Source organism: Helianthus annuus, chromosome 3, assembly GCF_002127325.2.
Source record: "Helianthus annuus cultivar XRQ/B chromosome 3, HanXRQr2.0-SUNRISE, whole genome shotgun sequence".
Classification (NCBI taxonomy): domain Eukaryota; kingdom Viridiplantae; phylum Streptophyta; class Magnoliopsida; order Asterales; family Asteraceae; genus Helianthus; species Helianthus annuus.
The window spans coordinates 153,975,867-153,998,891 of record NC_035435.2 but is presented as its reverse complement, the minus strand read 5'-3'; the positions used below and the strand labels follow the sequence as shown (position 1 = coordinate 153,998,891).

Genomic DNA, 23,025 nt, shown 5'->3' with positions numbered 1-23,025 from the left:
TGTATTTTACTTTAGAGACTGAAAAATGACATTAGTTTTCCTTGTTAAAGTTCTGTTTTTTTTTTTTTTTTTTTTTTTTTTTTTTTTTTTTTATAACTTATGCCATATGCCCATAAAGTTCTCTAGGTGCAACTTAGGTCCTGGACTCGTGGTGCGAGACATTGCTCTATCTACAACCAAATAAGTTCGTTTCCATAAAAAAAGTATCTTTACTATCGTTTTTAAACCGTGGTAAGCCATTTATAATCTCGTCATACTTTTGGTCATTTTGATGTATTAGCCTCCAGACCCTATATTTGGCCGATTTTGACCCACGTGTACATGAAGCACCGCCTCAAGGCCCTGAGATGTTTTAGTTTTTTCCAGTTGTGTCGAACCGTTTTAAAATTGAAGCCGTATGATATGCCTTTGGTTGGATTCGAATAGTAATGGTAGTATATGTTGTTCATTAGCATGATATCTATTTTGTTGTCTATGTTTGGAATTCTATTGCATAAAGGTTGGTGTTGGGCACTGTTAGCATAAAAAATAAATCTTTATTGTATTTAAAAGATACAGTTCATGTGATTATAGTGAATAGTACTCAATTAGCTTTTTATAATTCTTGCATTTATGCGCCATTGTGACAATGTCTTCCCCAAATTGACTTTCTATCCACAAATATCGTGTTCTTATGTTTGATACTTGCAGTTCGAATACATGAATTCTTTAGGTCAATAGTCGTATGTAGGCTGTAAACGAACATGAACAAGGCCTTGTCCGTGTTCGATCATTAAGGAATTAGCATGTTTATGAATAGTTCACGAACGAGATTTCTTGTTTGTGTTAGTTCATTAAGGAAATGAACATGTTCATGAACATTATTGAACGTAAATAAACACAAACAAATGTTCATGAACATAAGTGAACACAAACCAACGTTATATATTCATATTGATATAAAATATGCATTTTTTCGTTTTTTAAAAAATAGTTTACCTAAACCCCATTAGGTAAACCACCGCCAATGTTTTTGAGCATTAGGTAACTTATTTAGGTGAATTGACATGGCAATGTGTGATTGAGTGAATTAGGAGTTTACCTATTTGGAATAGGTAAACACTCCCTTCACCCTAAACATAGTTAACACAAAGATTAAGAAGTGTGTCAAGCTTTAACACAAACTGAAATTCAAATGGTCAAATGAGGGATGTTGGCGGAGACGTATAGTATAACGATGGTTTCAAATTTTTAAAAACTAAAACCAATAAAATATAAATTAACCTAAAAAAGCTTTTAAATGAATGAACACAAATGAACATAAACAAGTGAACATAAATGAACACATTTCCGAACGTTCACGAACATAAAGGAACGAACGCAGCCTTTGTTCATGTTCGTTTGTTTAACTTATCGAACGAAATTTCGTGTTCGTGTTTGTTCATTTATTAAAATAAGAACATAAACAAACTTCCCGCCGAACGGTTCACGAACTATTTACTAAACGTTCGGTTTGTTTATAGCCCTAGTCTTTTGTTTCTTTGCACCGGAGGAATTAGATAATTTGATTCTAATAGTTTGATAAGATGTAGACCTCTGTTTTTTTCTTCTTTTGGTTTTTAGTTATTAGTTTTGTGAATAGTGGATTATATTGGTGTTTAGGTTGTGTTTGTGGATTCAGTTATTTAATGCTAGCTAATTACATTTTTTTTAATGGCAAATGTTACTTCTACTATAAATTATACCAATAAATCTACGTTACACCATTGCCTAGATTTGAACCTAGGACCTCCCCTCCAAGAGACACAAGCCTCTACCAAGTAGGCTACCCCACATTGGCGCTAGCTAATTACATGATATCCGTGTTTTCTTAAGTTGTTCTTAGTTATGCAGGACAAATAAGTTAATGAAAATTGACTTATATCCGGTTCTGAATCCATCTGCAATTTAGAATACGATTCAGCTTTGTACTATACTTTAGAGACTGAAAATGACTTTGGTTTTCCTTGTTAAAGTTCTTTTTTTGCAACATATGTCATAACTCTGTATAGTTCTGCAGGTGCAACTTAGGTCCCGAACACGAGTTCTCTAGCTGTAACTTAGGTCCTGGACGCGTGTCGCGTGGTGTTGCTCTATGTACGGCCAAATAAGTTATATATGCAACAAAAAGTTGTATCTTTGCCATCTCTTTTACGTATCAGGTATCGGTCTTTTAATCACAATAAACCAATGTATCTTTGTCCTTTTGGGCATTTTACTATAAATGATCAATTTTGACCCGCATGTTCCGCCCTAAGGCCTGGAGATGTTTTTGCCAATTGGCTCACGCCATTTTAGCATTTAGCCTAGTAATGTAGTATATGTTGTTCATACGTATGATGGCTGTTTTGTTTTCAAGCTGCTTCGGGAATTAGCATTTATGATTCTTACATTAAACACCATTGTGACACGGACACCGTCTTTTCCACATAAACTTTCTATCCACAGATATTGCATCCTTAAGTGTTATACTCACAGTTTTAATTACATCAATTTTTTAGTTCAATAGTCTAATGTCTCATTGCACTAAAGAATTAGATAATCTGAATATCTGATATTTTATGACATGACAAAAAGTTTTGCATATTCATTCCCACTAATATACAAAGTACATGTCTGTCTTTGCGCCATAATCTTATCCAGATTAGAATCTAATCATACGGTGCATTTCTCCGTTTTTCCCAGATGGAGCATTTAACTTTATTGTTGAAATTTGGAATAATGGATTTTAATAAACCCAACTATTAGTTGTTGGCCGACAACGGTCTCAACTTCAAAAATAACTAGTGGTGGTCCCACCTTTTCACATATTGAAAACTAACGGACTTTTGCTAAAAGAACTTTAATTTATTTTTGTCTCCTTTTCCTTTTCTATTAGCAAAGGTCCATTGGTTTACAATATGGGAAAAGGTGGGACCACTACTGGTTATTTTTTAAGTTGGGACCGTTGCTGACCAACGGCATATAGTTGGGATTATTAAAATCCATTATTCCTTGAAATTTCTAAAGAAACAAGTGCAAAAGTGGAGGTTGCTACTGATGAAGTATTCGCCCTCATTAAGCAAGATACCAAAAAAAGGGAAACTTAGATGCTACCCGTAAGCTATTCATTTTTCGTATTCGTAATTTCATAATTCCTCCGCCATGCAGTGACTTTTGTTGCTTATGATCGATCTTGTTTGTGTTTCTTCATTTAACCTTCTCTTTGCCATTTTCAGTCACATGGCTAGAGTCTTGGTTTTAAAAAGCGTGCCTGAGGCGCGAGGCGCACTAAGGCGCAACTTCTAGGGCTTTTTCGCTCAGCGCCTTGTGTAATTACAAGAAGCGCCTAAAAGGCGCAGATTTTTGGGGTTTTTTGGGGGCTTTTTGGCCTGAGGCGCGCGCCTCATGTATCTGAGGCGTTTTTCTGCAGATAAAAGTTGTACCTTGTTTTTTTTACTTGTACATGTAAGTAAAATGGTATAAAAGCCTTATTTATAGCTATATTTAGGTTAAAAGAAGCTAAAAACCTATGGGATATATAAAAAATTATATAAACACCTTGCGCCTCGGGTACGAAATTAGTCAAAGACCACCGCTTTTGCGCTTCGCGCCTGAATGTTAGACCTCGTCGCTTTTGTGCACCTATCGCTTTTTAAAACCAAGGCTAGAGTGCTACAAGAACTTGATCGGAAAGGGTTTAACGTTATCATTTATTGTGTTGTGTATGCGGCAGAAATTCTCTATTAGTTTTCCGGATTAAATCACCAATGCGTTTTGAGCGTATTGGCTGTGGAGCAGAAGTCCACAGTTAAGCGTGCTCATTGGGGCAAAGCGGACGATATTGGTGGTACGAGAGGCAGGTATGTTACACAAGAACTCTTTTACTTGAATTTGTTTTTATATGGCTCACATTTTCTAACCCATGAGAAAACACTTCGTATGTGGTTCACATGTTACATCATTTCGTTCACATTTTTTCTCATGTCATACGAATGCAGGTCAAACCTTTGGAATCTTTTTTCAATACATGTGGTTCACATGCCATCCAGATCTAGGCTTATATAAATTCTTTTCTTTTCTAGTATGTAAGCAACTCAAATTACTTGGATACATGTAAAGTGATCGTTAATTCACAGTGGTCTCTGGCTTGCTTGGTACAGTTCCGGAATAGTTCAGCCTAACTAGTCCCGGGATGTACCAAACAAGTCTGAGATACCAGTGACTCAAGTTCTATGTCTCACGAGTTGGGTCTGAGGCGGTTTGACATGAGTTGGTTGGTTTTGTCGGAATTTAACATTTTGGGAAAGTTGAAAGTTATTGATGTTTTCTAGACATGGTAATCAGATTTTTTGCATGCTCTTTATCATGTTGCGTCGATGTTTTCCATATATGTTAATAAGATTTTTTGCATGTTTTTTTATTATGTTGCGTATATAGTGATTTCGCTTGTTGCAGGTCATTGCCGCCTTCTCATTATGTTGATTTCTTCTTGCATGTTGCTTGGTCCAAAATATCATGCGGTGATCATCCAACGGTGCGTTTGGTTGGTGAAACTTTTTAAAGGGGTTGGACTTGGAATTTAAAAACATTCCAAAACGAATTGGAATTAAAGGAATTGTGATCATAAAAGAAATTTGAATGTAGAATAAATTTGGACAATCATAAAGGAATTGAAATCTATCATGTGGCCAGCGTTGGCCCCGACTTGATGACAAACGTAATTTATCTGTAGACTGTAGTTTTTTGAACGGCCAACAAACTCAATCCCGAGCACTCTCAGGGCACCCACTGGACAAACAGAGTACTCCGAGAGTAACCCGAGTCCACCACCAATTCCGGGGAAAACCCGGTAACCCACCCGTCCGTAGGCACGACGATGAAATTACCGGTAAAACCCGTTTGGCTCAAGGATCCAACCCAAGTTTCCCTGGGTCTCCTATCATTGCCCACCAATGCCTCACTCTGCACCAAGTGGGAGTCGAACCTGCATCTCTCAAGAGAAATGCAAGCCCTTCACCACTTGATCTAGATATAATTGGCTGTAGACTGTAGTAACTAAGTAACTACTAACATAAACAATTTAAAGGTCAACTATTTTTAAACGTCAAGTCGACACATTTTCCAATGAAGCATATTGTTTTACCAAATCGTTGATAGTTCACAACCCCTATAGAATGGACATTTTGATTTATTTTTGGGCATTGTTTTCCTGACAAAGAAAATACATATTTGTTTTTTTTATCTACGGAATTATTCGATTAAGATTTTAAAAATATTATCAAAATATTTTAATCTGACAATACATAAACTCGATTCAAAAGAAGTATTTAGAACATTGCAAAATAACGAAACCTAACACATATATAAATTATGAAGAAAAAACGAAGAAACCTCTTAAATAAACACCAACTACAAGTAAAAGTTGTCATTTAAAACAAAATACTATGTTGAAATATAAATTAGGAGAAAAAACGAAGAAACGTCTTAAATAAACGCCAACTATAAGGGTGAACGGAGTGGAATAGGTAAAGGGTTCGGTAAACACCTTACCGATCGAGGAAGCACCGCCAACCTTTGGTTTACCGATCGTGAAGGTCAATCTCGGTGAACCTTTACCGACTCGGTGAGAGGGAGGGAAAGGGGAGAGAGATGGGTGTGTGATGAGGTCCATTCCTTCTCAACCAATCACACATTTTTTCTTTTTTTTTTAAATAGTTTACCTAAACCCCATTAGGTAAACCACCGCCAACGTTTTTGAGCATTAGGTAAACAAATTAGGTGAATTGATGTGACATTGTTTGATTGAGTTAATGAGGAGTTTACGTATTTTGAATAGGTAACCACTCCCTTCACCCTAAGTAAAAGTTGTCATTTAAAACAAAATACTATGTTGAAATATTGATGATATCCACACGATACCCACCACTCAAAAAGGAATTTTAGGTCAAACCGAAAGCTTAACGGCTAGGAACGGTTTTCATATATCAAAAATAGAAACTGAACGTTGAAATATGTAGTGACATTTGTTGCTTATGATCAATCTTGTTTGTATTTCTTTATTTTATCTTCTTTTTGCCATTTTCAGTCACACCACTAGAGTGCTACAAGAACTTGATAGGAAAGGGTTTTAACATTATCATTTATCGTGTTATATATGCTGCAGAAATTCTCTATTAGTTTTCCAGATACCAAATTATTCTAACGCACAATGCACATAGCACAATTGATGTCCGTTCAATTTATCCAACCTTACAATATGTATCGCTAAGTGACACATACACTTGTAGAAGTTTTATGGGATCAAGTTTAACGATACTAAAAAGATTAATATGGACCATTGTAACACCCCAGACAAATCCCATATCAGATTATCAGCCGTACCCAGGAGAGATTCTTAGTTTATTAAGAAATGCCTTGCCACTTAATCATCAACACGTTTTAAGCGTATTGGCTGTGGTGTAGATGAAAAGTCCACAACCAAACACGAATTTGTGAGTTATTGGATGAGCAACCCATCGGGGACAAAGCGGACAATATTGGTGGTACGAGAGGCCAGATGTTACACAAGAACTTTTTACTTGAATTTGTTTTTTAATGGCTAACATTTTCTAACCCATGAGAAAACACTTCGTATGTGGTTCACATGTTACACCATTTAGTTCACATTTTTTTTCTCATGCCATATGAATGCAGGTCGAACCACTGGAATCTTTTTTCAATACATGTGGTTCACATGATTCTCATGCCATCCAGATCTAGGCTTATATAAATTCTTTTCGTTTCTAGCATGTATACAACTCAAATTACTAATATACTTATATACATATTGATCGTTAATCCACAGTGCTCTCTGGCTTGCTTGGTACAGCTCGGGATTAGTTCAGCCTAACTAGTCCCGGGCTATATCAAACAAGTCTGAGATACCAGTGACTCTAGATCAGTTTGGACCACCATTAAAACAGGTGGCTCGGTGAGCTTGACATACCTCTCATGTGATGGGTCTGAGGTGGTTTGACATGAGTTGGTTTGTTTTGTTGGGATTTAATATTTTGGGAAAGTTGAAAGTAATATTGATGTTTTCTAGACACGGTAATAAGATTTTTTGCATGCTCTTAATCATTTGGAATGATGTTTTCCAGATGTTAAAAACGTTTTTTTGCACGTTTTTTTGTTATGTTGCGTATATAGTGATTTTGCTTGTCGCAGGTTATTCCCTTCTTCTCGTTATGTTGTTGATTTCATCATGCATATTGCTTGGTCCAAAACATCATGCGGTGATCATCTAATGGTGCGTTATGTTTGTGGAACTTTTTGAAGGGGTTGGATTTGAAATTTTAAAAGGCCCCCCTTATTCCCACACCCCCTAGATCTTATTTTCACATCCCTAGTGTATACGGGCCGTATACAAACTATACGGCCCGTATAGAATGTTTTTGAATAGGAAAATGCGCAGAGAATTTTTTTTGATTTTATTATATACGGCCCGTATATAGTTATACGAGCCGTATACAAGTGTATACGATTTATAAAAAGTATACGGCTCAATGGATTTATTTCTGAGGTTTTTATGTTTACCAAATGTATACGGGCCGTATAGATTGATGTTTTTCAATTATCACGTTTTTTCCCGTAAAAACACCATCATTCTAGGGTTTCTAAACTCTTCATCACCTTTAAACAACGTTGATCGGAACACGCCGCTTAAATCGGAGCACAAGTAGAGTAACGTTACCGATCAGTCCGTTGATCAAGTAACTAGCAGAACAACCCGACACAAACAAGTTCTCCACAGTTTGTTATTCAGATCTCTATTCGGTCATCTTTCCAAACTACAACACACGATAACTTTAAACTTTATAGTGTGTGATTTGACCAGGAAATGATTGGAGGTGATTGCTACTTTTAATAAGCTGTCATAGTTGTCAAATTCGATTTCAACAAATCTTTTCCTTTTCCTTCAATTTCTAGAACATTCTCCGTAACATGAAGACGTGTCGGGTTCTTCTACTAGTGGTATTTTAATGAAGTATTGAAGATTGAATGTGCAAACCCAACCGTTTTTACTACGGAAACGGTGGCTATGCGAAATACAAACCGCAACCGTTTTTTACTACGGAAACGGTGGCTATGCGAAATACAAACCGCAATCTTTTGTGACTATGGGAAACACAAGTTTTCTTTTTGAGCTTGATGGATGTCCGTTATCTCAGTTGAGGCGGGCATTGTTTAAATCTGAATATAAGTAGATGTTACGTGTAACTTCATTAAACCAATAACAAAGCCTATTTCGAAACACATGTGTTCGTATCGGCGTTGTTTATCACCCTGTGTGAGCATTGGAAACCCGACAAACAGTCTTCACAACTGTGACAGCTTATCTATCTGTGTGTGTCACATCCATCCTGTTATAGCAATCGATATGATTAATTTTACAGATTTTTTTCTAATTAGCGTTGTTAACTACCAAAAGAATGCATACACAAATAGTTCTAGTGGACGAAGCAAAGAGACCGTTGTGTATATGAATCACGTTTTTTTTTTAATTAGCGTTGTTAACTACCTAGAAATTGATATGGTGAGTTGGTAATCAAAATCAAGATGTCAGACAACGTGCCTTTCGAGATCCAAGAGGAAATAATCAAACAACTTCCAGTAAAATCACTGATTCGATTGCGATCAGTCTCCAAATCATGGAAAGCTATTGTTGTTATTGTGCCTATCTCGGTTGTTCAGTACTTTCGTGATAATAAAACAAGAAATAATCAAACGGCTTCCAGTAAATCACTGATTCGATTCCGATCAGTCTCCAAATCATGGAAAGCTGTTGTTGTTATTGTGCCTATCTCGGTTGTTCGGTACTTTCGTGATAATAAAACAAGCAGACATTGATTTTGCCAAGATTGAAGGAAAGAATCTGGCCATAAGCGTTGTGGATTCTCAGCGTTATTCGAATGTAAGTGGATCGGGTTCTGCTAGTTATTCGGAATGTTTCGAATCATCACAGAAGACGTGTCGGGTTCAACTCTCCTATATCAACATACTCTTCTCCAGACGCTTAGTTGTTACGAATGACAACTTGAGGGGTCTAGTTAACTTTCAGATTCAGATTCAATTCAGGAAGCAGATGATTGGAGCGCATGAATCAATGCAAAACCCTCACCCTCAAAATCAACCAGAAACCAAAGGAAAAAGGGCAGATAATGGCTGATGGTTCTTCGTTGAGGAAACCAAACGTAGACGGAAATGATAGGCCTGGTAACCAGAAGAGAAAAACCCTAGTGCATATTCAATCTTCATTGCTTCATTAAAATTACAACACACGATAAAATGCTTGGAACTCACCTGATAACAAATAATCAGTTCAAACTTTCAACAATCGACATCTGGTCCTTGTTTTTCCACATCATTCTGTCACTTTGTGTGTTGACGAAGCTGACAAACACATTGGTATTTTCTCAAAATGTGCAAACTTGAAGAATCTCACTTCATTGTGTATGTGCTTGTGCTGTAGAAACCGGTGATGAATTTGTGTATCTAAATCAGGTTCTCTGCCTTAGATCGGTCATTCCTTGTGATACATGAACGTTGTATTCTTGTCTTTCAAAAGAGTTGGTATTGAACCAAGAATACTTCAAACATTCTAAACCCTACTTGGAAACAAACCAACAAAATCCTTATACTCTTCTAGCAGAACCCGACACGTCTTCTATCATGTGACGGACACAGATGCAAGAAAATGGCGAGTTATTTTTAGTTATTTCTATTGATCCACAAATTCCATTGTTTAAATCAGAATCAGGTTCTCAAAACAAGGATCGTTCTAATAGATTAAAGAGAATAAACCAATTTTTACCATTTTTTACCCATAGTATACGGGCCCGTCTAACAATATACGACCCGTATACATCGTTCGTATACATTGTATACGATCGGTAAAAAAAATTTACCGAGAGTATACGGCCCGTATAGATATGGTAAAAACCTCTGTAATCTTTATATAGTGTGTGATTTGACCGGTTATATTAAGTTATCTCTGTTGAATTTGATTTCAACAAATCTTTTCCTTTTCCTTTTCCTTCAATTTCTAAAACATTCTTCGTAACATGAAGAGAAATCAATTGTATTTTTTTAGTTGCTTCTCTTGTTAAGTTTCTGAACCAACCGAAATCCACATATTACAACAGTTACTTCGTTTTTACCGTCCGGTTTCCAAACTCTTTCACTCAAAGTTAATATTCACTGTGGTGGATGCAAGCATAAAGTTAGAAAAATACTCAAGAAGATTGAAGAGTACACAACTGAAGGTTCAGTGCACGAAAAGTTTCTTACGAATGATATGTATCAGGAAGCTCAGTATCAACAACTTGTGAGTGGGAATATGGCTATGAAGAATAGTATGGATAAACAATCACCGGTACGGATTTTGGTGTTTTGGTAGGTTGAAAGAGGTGAATGGTCCTTGTTTTTCCATGTATCAACAATCACCGGACGTGTCGGGTTCTTCTGCTAGTAGTATGAGTCTGAGTCCATTGTGGTTCGTGAACGTATTGTTGAAATCGTCCATCACTTAAGACCTTGAAAGATTTGTTGAAATCGAAGAAAAGAGTAACTAGCAGAAGACGTGTCGGGTTCTTCCAACAAATTGTGTATGTGCTTGTGTTGTAGAAACCGATGATGAACTTGTGCTGTAGAAACCGGTGATGAACTTGTGCTGTAGAAACCGGTGATGAACTTGTGCTGTAGAAACCGGTGATGAACTTGTGTTGTAGAACGTTGGAAACCCGACAAACAGTCTTGACAACTGTGACAGCATATTCAATCTTCATTGCTTCATTAAAATTACAACACACGATAAAATGCTTGTAAAATTGCATCAACTCTCCTATATCAACATACTCTTCTCCAGACGCTTAGTTGTTATGAATGACAACTTGAGGGGTCTAGTTAACTTTCAGATTCAGGAAACAGATGATTTGTAAAAAAAACTGGTTGATGAAACCGAAGCTGTTATTTCTGTTGTTCAGTACTTCCGAGATCTGATCCAACCGAAATCCACAAATTCCAACAAATTGCATCAGGAAGCTTAACTTTAACGGACGATATGTATCTTCTATCATGTGACGGACCCAATTTTTGCAAGTTAAATCCACAATCAACGTATACAGGTGCAAGAGAATGGCGAGTTATTTCTGTTTAATCTATTACAAGCTACAACACACGATAACTTTACACTTTATATAGTGTGTGATTTGACCGGTTGTATTCAGTTATTTCTGTTGATCCACAAATTCCAACAAATATTTCACTCCAGTAGCTGAAGCCAAACGTAGACGGAGATGATAGGCCTGGTAACCGGAAGAGAAAAAACCGCAGTGATTCGGAATGTTTCGAATCATCACAGAAGACGTGTCGGGTTCTTCTGCTAGTGATTCGGAATGTTTCGAATCATCACAGAAGACGTGTCGGGTTCTTCTGCTAGTAGTATGAGTCTGAGTCCATTGTGGTTCGTGAATGTTTCGAATCATCACAGAAGACGTGTCGGGTTCTGCTAGTAGTATGAGTCTGAGTCCCTGCGACGGACACAATTCTTGCAACTTAAATCCACAATCAACGTATATAGATGCAAGAGAATGGCGAGTTATTTTCAGTTATTTCTGTTGATCCACAAATTCCATTGTTTAAATCAGAATCAGGTTCTCAAGACAAGGATCGTTCTAATAGATTAAAGAGAATAAACCAATTTTTACCATTTTTTACCCGTAGTATACGGGCCGTATAACAATATACGACCCGTATACAATCATGTATACATAGTATACGATCGGTAAAAATATTTTTTACCAGTCGTATACGGCCGTATAAACAGTATACGACCCGTATACGCATGGTAAAAAATGGTAATAGGTTGTGGTTCAACCAAAATGATATCTAGCATTACTAACGGTTCAAGTAAGTATCTAAAATTTTGAAAATTCAGGTTTACCTTGTTAGTTTCTCAAACACTAATAAACATTTGCTTCCTGAATCTGAATCAGAATGTTAACTCTTTCACTCATAAACATCTGCTTCCTGAATCTGAATCTGAATGTTAACTCTTTCACTCATCAACATCGAGGGTTGTATCGGAATCAGGCGTTGGAAGGATTGTAGTAGTAGGACATTGGTACCACTGTGAAAGTTGCATCAGGAAGCTCAACTTTAACGGACCGGTTATTCGACCGAGTAATCAATTGTATTTTTTTAGTTGATTCTCTTGTTAAGTTTTTCTGACCCAACCGAAATCCACAAATTCAAGTCAAGGATCGTTCTAATAGATTAATGAGAATAAACCCTCGTTTCTTCATCTTCATCTTCATCTTCAAGAACAATGATGAACAGATGATGTTGGGAATTAAACGCATGTACGTGACAAAACAAGGATCGTTCTAATAGATTAAAGAGAATAAACAAGGATGTTGTGAATTCGCATAAACATATATTCGTTTCATAACCTCCTGCTATAAATCAACCACAACTGACAAAGAGCCTGTATTAGAAACCATCCTATGTCTTTTACCAACCGAAGAGGCAGCAAGGACAGATAATACTTCATTTGTCGAGAAACCATATTGTCAAGAAACTAACATCTTTTAATACTTCATTTGTAACCGTAAGGATAATGCAAATTTGTACGTAAAGATCTCTACACAAACTGTGTATGTGCTTGTGCTATAGAAACCGGTGATGAATTTGTGTATCTAAATCAGGTTCCCTGCCTTAGATCGGTCATTCCTTGTGATACATGAACGTTGTATTCTTGTCTTTCAGAAGAGTTGGTATTGAACCAAGAATACTTCAAACATTCTAAACTCTACTTGGAAACAAACCAACAAAATCCTTATACTCTTATAGCAGAACCCGACACGTCTTCTATGATGATTCGAAACATTCACGAACCATAATGGACTCAGACTCATACTACTCACCCTCCCCTGAGGAAAAGTTTTCCCGACGACTCAAGACAAAGCAGTTGGTTTGGGTTCATATCAGCGTTGTTTATCACCCTGTGTAAGCATTGGAAGCCCGACCACTAGCAGAATCATTGCATTACATCCCCGTTAAAAACAAGTGATTAAAACGCTTCTCCTTACAACTCTCATCAAATGCCTCATCCTTCCTTTTTATTACAGTCATACGACACGTATTTTTGTTTTTAAGTCTTTGTTACTTGTTAAAGTTTTATTTTTTTCTACTTTTAGAAAGATTTGACCACCTAACGACTGTAAAATGTCTCGTGTGATTGACACCTTAAATCCATTAAATACTTTGGGTAAAATCTAACTTTCTTTTCATACGGGCCGTATACAGTTATACGGCCCGTATACATTATTCGTATCTATTGTATACGACCAGGCAAATTCTTTACACATGGTGTATACGGGCCGTATACAGTTACACGGCCCGTATGGAATGAAAAAAACTGACAAAGTCTGAAGGCACAAACTTTGTTAGTTTTATTTTATTATATACGGGCCGTATAACTGTATACGGCCCGTATACACCATGTGTAAATAAGTTTTTGCCATGTATTAATATTAGGACCCTTTTAAAAAATCTTTAACGAATTGGAAAAGAGAAATGTAAACGTCTTTAATGTCTTACGTGGCGCTCACGTGACGCCTACATGTTGATACTTTTTCCCCTTGAAGCCCTAATAAAACTCCCCACAAAACTTAGGTATTGTTTGTTTTTAAGAGGTAAAATGTCTACAGTCTGCGGGTCACATCTGCAGACATCTGTAGAATAAGAGGTGGACCAAACTTCTACAGTCAGCAAGAAGAAGGCTGTTTGTTTTTTAACGTACGTAGAATTCTAAAATAAACTGGTGGTGGTGTACGAACGGTGGTGGTGGGTGGTGATAGACAATGGTGGTGGATGGTGGACGACGGTGGTGGTGGTGGCTGGTGGACGATGATGGTGGAGGTGGTGATGGACGGTGGTGATTGGTGGTGGACGGTGGTGGTGGTGATGGACGGTGCTGGGTAGTGGACGGTGGTGGTGATGGACGGTGGTGGTGTTTAACCCTCTACAGACCTTAGAAGATCTTAGAAGTGGCTGGGCCAAGTTTGCACCAAGAAGAGCTCGTACAGACGTTTTTAATGAAACGTCTTCGGAAAAACAAACAGTCTGCGCGTGGTCTGCACGACGCAGACAGAAGAGCCTGCGCAGAGCTTTTTAGAAAAAACAAAAACACCTTAGTGTAATGGTTGAGGCCCAAGTTCCAATATTTTCATTTTTGTTTTCAGTGGTCTGGAATTGTGTATTTTCATTTGTGCGTACGTTATATTAGACTGCGGGGTATGGGGTGGGAGTTTGGACGTGGGTAGGGGAAAACGCCCAAGCCACCACCCCGGGTGGACATGGGTTTCGGCGTGGCCCTTGGGGCATGGGTTTTAAGCCGGGCGTGGGGCGGTTTGGCCATCCTAGTTGGCTGAATATCATTGGCTCACCCGCCACGTCATAGCGGGCCATCCCAAAAGTTTTGAATTTTTAAATTCAAACCGTTGGCTTGGCCAAGCGGTCACCCCAACCGGTCACCCAAACCCCAACATCCTCTATAAATACCCCCAAACCCCAACCGGGTGGTCCATCCCAACCCCCACCGTGGTCCCAAAAATTCGACAAAACCCACCCGCTGCCCCAGCCGGTCACCACAAACCCAACATCCCACGAACCCGCTATGGCATCCTGGACCCACCACGAAGAACTTGCCCTAGTCACAAGCGTCGTTGACGCTATGAAGGGGCGGCCACCGGGCCAAACCAAATATTGGCCGGAAGCTTTCGCGGCCTACCGACTAAACGTCGGTAACGACCGCCACAACATGAACGCGTGCCAACATAAATGGCGCGAGCTACGTCCCAAGCTCGAGCCTTTCAAGGCTTACTACGAAGCCGTTCCCGGGGGCGAGTTAAGCCACGAGGACCGGGTGGCGGTGGCGAACATAGAGTTTCGCGGCAAGGAAAAAAAGGCGTTCGACAAGATCGACCTTTTTGAAATTTATTTAACGCTTTAGGTTTCTTATTTTGTAATTTTTAGGTTTATGTAATTTTATAAATAATGAAGTTGTATGTTTTTTTTTATAAATGTTTGTGTGATTTTTTTAAATTTTGTATATATATATATATATATTTTTATAAACTACCCTGCCACGTGGTGCACCCAACCAAGCCCAACCCACGCCCCACCATACCCCGCGGACACGTACCAGGCAGTGGGGGGGCTCCCATTCCATGTGTCATCACCCGTCCCAACCCACGCCCAACCCAAGCCCCACCATACCCCGCAGTCTTAGGTGGTAAATTTAAATTATTTAGGTAAATATAAAAATAATGATTTTTTACCACACCTACATCGTGTTAAAGAACCTATCTAGAAGATTAATTAGGAATATATATAATGAACATGTGTTTCGTTTATGTACACTCATCTTGTGTTAAGGAGTTTCCCGCTTCTTTGAGGGTTCATGTATAGTATGCTAAAAGGTGGTTCATAAACACATATTAAAAATAGACTAGACTAGGTTGGCTTGCTTTGATTCGTGCTATCATAAAGAGTTAATATGTTAAATATGATTCTAAAAAGTATGTTATTGTCGACTAAAACTTGTAATAGATTGCAAGTATTTTAGTACATTGTTGTGGACTTTTAACACTTCTAACCTAATTTACTCATATCTTTTAAATCAAGTATTTTATTGCTCCCCATTTGACCGACGAGAAAATTAAAATAATAAATATTAGTTTTATTAGCTTTCTTTTAGTAAAACTAGGATGAAGTGGTCATATAAGGAAGCCAAAAGTGTCACATTCCGCAAGTTTCTATATATTCCTGAAAATCCACAAATTTCTCGATGCAATTCCTTTTGGTTTTGACATTATTAGAAACAAGACAAATGAAGGAATAGTGAGGAGACAAAATGAGGTGGGTACGACTTTGTTTCTTGCAAAATTATATATATGGAATGTGCCACAAAGACAAAACAACATTCTCTCTCACCACTCGAGATATCTCGAGGGTTGTGTTTGTTCATATTGTAATAAGAGTGAGAGGGGCACTCCCCTCTTAGGGGAGTCCCCTCTTTTACACACATCCAATCAGGTTATGCCACGTTAACTCCCTTCTTAAACTCCTCTCACACCCTCAATTTGATGACGGCACTCCTCTTTTGGGGGAATTGTTTTTTTATTCAAAATAATAATAATAATAATAATTGATTGGTTGAAAATTAGGGTGGCCCACCATCTCCTCTCTCCTTCATGCGATGAACACTCCCCTCACACCCTCCCCGATTTGCTTCCCCTCTTGGATGGCGGCACCCTTCCCGCACGGCAAACAAACTCCCCGCATGGGGTCACCGAGGGTGCTGCCGACACCCTAACACTTAGGGGCAGGGGCGGACTTACGTATTAACATCGGTTCCCAGGAACCCATTCGATTTTTAATTTTTAGCATAAATGTATAAGACAAACTGAAAAGGAACTCATAAGTAAAATATTGGGGAACCCATAAAACAAATGCTTTAGTGTTCCACTGGTTAATTGTGCACTCCTTTACCTTGACACCCCAAGTTCAAATCCCGCATTAGCCACTTTCATGCGTTATTTTTTATCTGATTTTTTATCTTTTTTTTTTTTAATTTAATGGAACCCATGGTAGTACTATATACTGCCATTAATCCGATGTTCATGTGATATGCATTGAATGGCGTGTGCTATTAATTCAAATAAACTTCTTGGCAAACTTTATTTTAATTTTGAAAACTGTTTAGTGTAATTCTATGTATGGGGCTTTTGCATAATCATTGTATGTTTAAATGTTAATATATACTTGATGTTCACGTGTATGTTTTAAACTATCATACGAAAAAAGTGACTTTAGTGATAAAGCCCGATCCGACCCGGACGGAAATTCTAACGTCAAGTTGATGGTATTTAGTGCACCTAAAAGTGAACCCAGTGAAAAAAAATCCTGGATCCGCCACTCCTTGCTGTTTGGCAGCCTTTTAATGACCATTCAGATGTTACCTCTTAATGGTTTAAAACCTCTGAATAAATAAGAGGTGACCTCAAGTCTGAATGGTTAAGAGGTAACATCTGAATGGTAAATCATCACATGTCACATTCTTCTACCTTCTCATTGGTAAAATTCTTAATGGTTCCATTAAGAGGTAGCCTCTTAATGATCATTCAAAGGCTACCAATAATTTGAGAACTTGCCGTTCAAAAAAAAAAAAAAAAAAAAAAAAAAAAAAAAAAAAACTTTGAGAACTATTCTTGTAAACCAAAATCAATTTATCACCGTTACATATTTTATATTGTAAAGAATCACATGATGGCAGTATTATTAGTATTATAATTAAGGGAACTATCATGTATTCTAGTGTAACTTAAACTTATTGAGGCATTAATTAAACAAATTAAATGGTGACATTATAATGAGTAAAGTATATCGTGCATATTTATGTTACTTTAATTTAATGTATTAACTGATAATATTTCTATTATTTAAGTTATGCATGTGATGAAAGGAAAAGACGATAAAGCTAATAATGAAGAAAAATGGTATTCAATTTGTTATAATTAATTAAAAGATTTGTACAAATAAGGGTAGATGCAATTAATTAAATGATTCAACTTATATTCATAAACTAGTTTTTTATATCGCGTGTCGCAGCGAAACCGAGCAAATGATAATGTAAAACAAACGTGATTTGAAAATAAAGCATGTTGTTCATTTTGTTTCATATTGTTTGTGTATTCTTTACATAAGAAAAGGTAAAATAGGCCTTTTAATGCTTAGTTAACAAATGCAAGTTAGTAAAAAGAACCAAAAATATATTACCGATAAGACCATGCGTAACGCTCATTATAGAGGCGGAGCTTAAAAACGTCCTCAACACCGCCTCTTGGGCGTTATAGGGAGGACGTGAAGAGGAAGGGGTGTTGTTAGTATAACGCTAAATGAGGGTAAACAAAGTTGGAAAACAATGATTAAAAGGGCATTAAGAGGCGTCAACTATATATTACACATTTTTTTTAAAAGAGCGTTATGATGTTGACGTGACAGAAACCGACCCTTAGAACTAGGCCTGTCAATGGATGGATATGGATCGGATAATGATCCGATCTATTAATGATCCAACTTAAATGTATCATGATCCGATACAACATCCAACATAATGGATCGTAATCCGACCCATAGCCAAATAATTTTAAATGGACGGATCACTATCCGAATCGATCCATATTAAAAAATCTTTCTATACTAATAAACAAAAATCCTTTTTGGACACGTGTCATTCTCTGGTAATTTCTCACCCTTATTTTCTTATTTATCTCTTTTATTAAATAATAATAATATTAAACATCAATTTAACTAAATCTATTTATCTCTTTTGTTTAATTGATTTCTTTTTTAACTCTAAAGTTTCAATCTTTGGAAATTTAAGTCTAAAGTTTCAATATTTGGTATTTTAACCCCTTTGATTAATTTGAATTTTCACTTCTAATTCAAAAGTTTTCATCTTTTGCAATTTAACCCCTTTAATTTTTTTACTTTCAATCCAAAACTTTTCATCTTTTGCAATTTAATCTCAACATTTTTTTTACTTTCAACTTTAGCCTCTTATATATTTCTCTACTTTCATAAGTTCTCTGTTTAATGTGTCGTTCTAAATTTCCGACTTAACACGCCGCAACATGCGTGTGGGGTTCAACGTTTTTCATCTATTTTTTTCCTGTTTGACATGTCCATCGCAGCGCGTCTATTTTTCCCCCATTTGATAGGTCTGTGGCAACGTGCGAGTCAGAGATCGACTTAGTTATTTTTTCTCGGTTTTACACACAGGCTCGTGGTCATGTGAGAAACATTTGCCTTTCATCTAACATGATATATAACTATTGAATCCCCCGCCGCATTGCGGCATATTAAAAAATATATATAATAAAAAAACTCTAAAAAAAATCATAAAATAATTATAAAAATTCTAAAAAAACAAAAAATAAAAAATGGTAAAAATTCAAAAAATTAAAGAATTCAATAAAGTTCATAAAAATCAAAAAATTCAAAGAAACAAAAAAAAATTCTAAAAAAATTCAAAAGAACTTCAAAAAAATTAAAAAAATTCTAAAAAATCAAAAATATTAAAAAAAAATCAAAGAAATAAAAAATTCAAAAAAATCCATAAAATTCTAAAAAATCAAAAAACTGTAAAAAGTTCAAAAAATTAAAAAAATCAAAAAATTTATAAAAAAATTAAAAAATAAATAAAATTCAAAATAAAAAAAATTAAAAATATTTCATAAATTTTAGAATTTTTTATATTTTTAAATTTTAGACTATTTTTACTTCTGAAAATATTTTTTTAGAATTTTTTTAATTTTTTGATTTTCTTTTAGATTTTTTGAATTCTTTACAATTTTTTAGTACGTTTTTGGATTTTTAAGGAATTTTTTTTGAATTTTTAGAATTTTTTTAAATTTTTTTAATTAATTTTATTGATTAGGTTTTTTTATTTTTATGGATTTTTTGAATTTTTAGATGTTTTTGATATTTTTGAATTTTTATTTTGTTTGATTTTTTTACAAATTTTTTAAGGCTTTGAAAGAAATTATCCTTTTTCTTTTTTTTAATAGAAAAAAATTAATAGTGGATCGATCTGGATGAATCATGGATCGATCTATATAACTAATTGGATAAATGAATCGATTTATTGGATTAATTAATAGACTAGTGAGTATTTTTTATGATACAATAACTGTTTAAAATGGATTGGATTGGATATGAATCAATATCCAATCTATTGACAGCTGTACTTAAACGCATTAAGCATTACTAGGAAACCATATAAGCAAGTTATTAAAAGAAACCACAAATATAAATTTACAATCGTTCGAGTAATTTTGTGTCCTTATATTTAAATAGTAACCGTTTAAATACAAAAATAAAACTTTTCTATACATATTTAGCAAAAGAACATAAAATGTTGTGGCAGTTGCCTTTAATCTTCAAGTGACAACTCGTGTCACGCCTTATTTTACCACCTATTTGTCACCAACAAAATTATATTTTATACATGTATTTGAACTTTTCGTAAAAACCCAAAATGAATACTGTGTGAAGCCAAGACTGGCAAGACAGTCACCTCCCATACATGTCCCTTAGACCATGTGTAGTGGTATAACACTATAATGCCCCCACCATGGGGCGTTTTACGCCATGTGGCGTCCTAGTCAGCAAGAGAGCATTATAGCAAAAGTGGTGTAGTGGTATAATGCCCCATTCAATCATTTTACAATCATTTCACATTTATTTTTTTTTTAATTTAAAACATAAAATAACCTTCATTAATTTAAAAATAAAATTACATTACTTGAAAAAAAAATAAAAAAAAACTTAAAAAAAACCGAAAGTAAAAAAAAAAGCAGAAAATAAAAAAAAAACGAAAAAAACTGAAAAAAATAAAAAAAAAACATAAAAAAAATAATATGATCTAGAGTCCATATTTTTCTTTAATTTTTTGGCGACGCATTTGCGCAAGGATCAACGCATCGCCTTGTAGGTGGTCGATAGGTTTGGACAAAAACTCGATGTCCTTTTCCATTTGCCTCGCCTCTTGCATCTCGTTAAATTTTTTTGTTTCGGCCATTCGTTCCTTCATAATTTCATAACGTTGGTGGCCGAGATCTCGAATGTCTTGGAGACGACGGTTCATCTCCTCGAAATCATCCTTTAACTCGAGATCGGAAGACGACTCGAGCGTTTTTTTCCCGGCTCCCTTTCTTCTACCGCCGGGTCGGGCCAACTCTTCTTGAATGCCCTCGTCCACCGCCTCGTTTAAATCAACATTGCGGGCATCCGATGTCGGAGTTGACGGGTCAACGGAGGATGATGTTTTTGACCTTTTAGCCCGACGTCTACTACTAGACGTCATTGGGTTAACTACCGCCCACTTTGGACTTTTTCGAAGTAGCTCCCAACACTTGTAGTACGTGAAAGGGCCTTTTGTCCTCTCGAACTCCTCCAAACTCTTCGTTAAAACCCCCACGTCACCTTCACCGCTCGGGCGATCATCGTAGTTACGTTGGAAGACTTCTTGAAACCCATGACACTTGTTGTTGATGTCGGTCCATTTGCTAGAAATTGAGTCTTTGTCCCGATGTTCGCCTTGACCCCACGTGCTAAAGAAGAGTGCACGAACCCTATCCCAAAAAACCGGGCCCGTTTGAAAGTTTGCTACAAAAAAAAAATAAGTTGTTTGTTAAAAAATAAAATAACAAAGTAAGTAAAATAATATTTATATAAAATAGTTACCGGTCTCTTCGTCCTCCGAAATGTCGACATACGCCCGAGTCAACGCGTATTCCTCTTCCTTCGTCCATTTGATTATATTTTTTGTACGCCTCGGTGCGTCCTTATCTTTCTTCTTATGCGACCTTTTGCCGCGTTTCGATGTTTCTTGCACCGGTTCGGGTTGCGTCTCCGGTACGACTTCCACATCGGGTTCGGCTTCGGGTTGTGACGGTTGAGACCCGCCGGCTTGACCATAGCCGAAAGTTGGAGGAACAAACGGAGGGGCGCCACTTAAGTAAGCCGCGTAAGTTAAAAAGCTCGGGTCCATTTCTTGAAGGTTGAATGGGGTTTGCGGTTGGGTTGTGTTCGGGTTTGCGGGTCTAGCGGGGACACCAAAAGGAGGGCGGAAAGGATGCATGATTGTATAAAAATAAGAAGAAAGAGGGTTTTTTTTATAAAAGTTGGAAGAAAGTGGGAGAGATAGTGAGTTTTTGTATAAAAAATGGTGTGAATGTGGGGTAAATATATATAGTGGGAATTATTTTAAATTAAAAAAAAATAATAAAGAATATTACCGTTTGAACAACGGTCGGATTTTTGGTGGCCCCACATGTTTAGCGTTATTTTTAAAACGCCGGCCCCCTTTTTTTCGAAAATAACGCCTGAAAACGCCCCCTGTAATGGGGGGTTGGGCGTTATAGGGCGTTTTCGGGCAATTTTTTAAAAAAAAAACGCCCCATTACGCTTGGTCTTAAAATATGGGACAAGGCGCCCCTCCAATTTTACTTTCAGTTCTTGAAATATATTAATATGATATTTTTAGCTACAGTATCCTAGTTTAATTAAAAGAAAAATGTCCGAATAGTTATGTGGTTTGCTTTGTTTACACCTTGATATTGAAGGGACTAACTGTGTAATAAATAAAACATATTCTCTCTCCCTCTTCCTCCCATCTCTCTCTCTCTCTCTCTCTTCACCCACTACCACCACCTCCACCTCCCACCACCAACACCCACCGCCGCAACCTCCCACCACTACCCTTCAGCCGTCGCCACAGCCTCCTACCACCAACCTTCAGCTGCCACATCCCATCTCCCACCACCAACACCCAACCACCACCTCCATTGCTCAGAGCTGAACCGCCGTCACCGCAAAAAATTTACATGCTAAGTTTGCACCCCTCCATAACCATACACAACAAATGCAAAACATACATTCAAACAAATCATACACCACTACCAAAGTATTACTATAAAATTATCCAAACTGAAAACCTAAATACAATCATGAACCGAAACCATAAACAAATCTGAACCACTTTCACAAGTAGATTCAAAACATCAAATCAAGTATAGAACAAGAGCAAATCACCTGAAACCTGCATATATAATAATCATTCCCAAACATCTTTCGCATCGATTCAATCGGCTTCCAAACCGGATTCTTAGGGCTAAACACAACACTCATCTTTCGCATCGATTCAGCGGCGGAGGTAGGTGCGTCGGTTCCGCCATATCCGCGGAGGTCCGAAGCGATTGTCCGGTAGCCAGAGGCAGAGAGGTGGAGCAGCTGGTAGCGCCACGTGTACCAGAGCTCCGGGAAACCATGTAGGAAGAGGATTGGTGGACTGGAGTTTGAGATCTGTGTTACGTGCGACGGGAGGAGGGGTGACCGGTGGCAGGGTGTTGGTGG

The 23,025-nt window shown here is 36.9% G+C and overlaps 1 protein-coding gene and 1 long non-coding RNA gene across 5 annotated transcripts; one reads left to right on the top strand and one right to left on the bottom strand.

The window, feature by feature from the left end:
* Nucleotides 1–100: 100 nt before the first annotated feature.
* Nucleotides 101–4,707, top strand: LOC110930190. Of its 4 annotated transcripts, XR_004888674.1 has the most exons (5): nt 101–2,180; nt 2,704–3,116; nt 3,734–3,860; nt 3,999–4,081; nt 4,456–4,707. It is a non-coding gene; the product is annotated as an uncharacterized LOC110930190 (long non-coding RNA). The 4 variants fall into 4 exon arrangements; XR_004888673.1 differs by having other exon boundaries at nt 3,734–4,081; XR_002587683.2 differs by lacking the exon at nt 4,456–4,707 and having other exon boundaries at nt 3,999–4,354.
* A 9,828-nt stretch (nt 4,708–14,535) lies between these two features.
* LOC118490536 (glutathione S-transferase T3-like) lies at nt 14,536–21,751 on the bottom strand. The gene is made up of 3 exons (XM_035988228.1): nt 21,355–21,751; nt 20,987–21,276; nt 14,536–14,727 (listed from the first exon to the last, which is right to left on the bottom strand). The coding sequence occupies exons 1-3, from the start codon at nt 21,749–21,751 to the stop codon at nt 14,536–14,538; spliced, it is 879 nt and encodes a 292-aa protein (XP_035844121.1).
* Between the last annotated feature and the right edge of the window lie 1,274 nt (nt 21,752–23,025).

Bases quoted from the DNA above. Each gene is read 5' to 3' on its own strand.
- LOC118490536 (XM_035988228.1), bottom strand. From the start codon at position 21,751: ATGCATCCTTTCCGCCCTCCTTTTGGTGTCCCCGCTAGACCCGCAAAC. The intron at 21,277-21,354 runs GTAACTATTTTA...TTTTTTTTGTAG, and splicing joins TTCGGAGGACGAAGAGACCG to CAAACTTTCAAACGGGCCCG. The intron at 14,728-20,986 runs GTAGTTAACCCA...TGGTGGGTCCAG, and splicing joins GAAAAAGTCCAAAGTGGGCG to GATGCCATAGCGGGTTCGTG.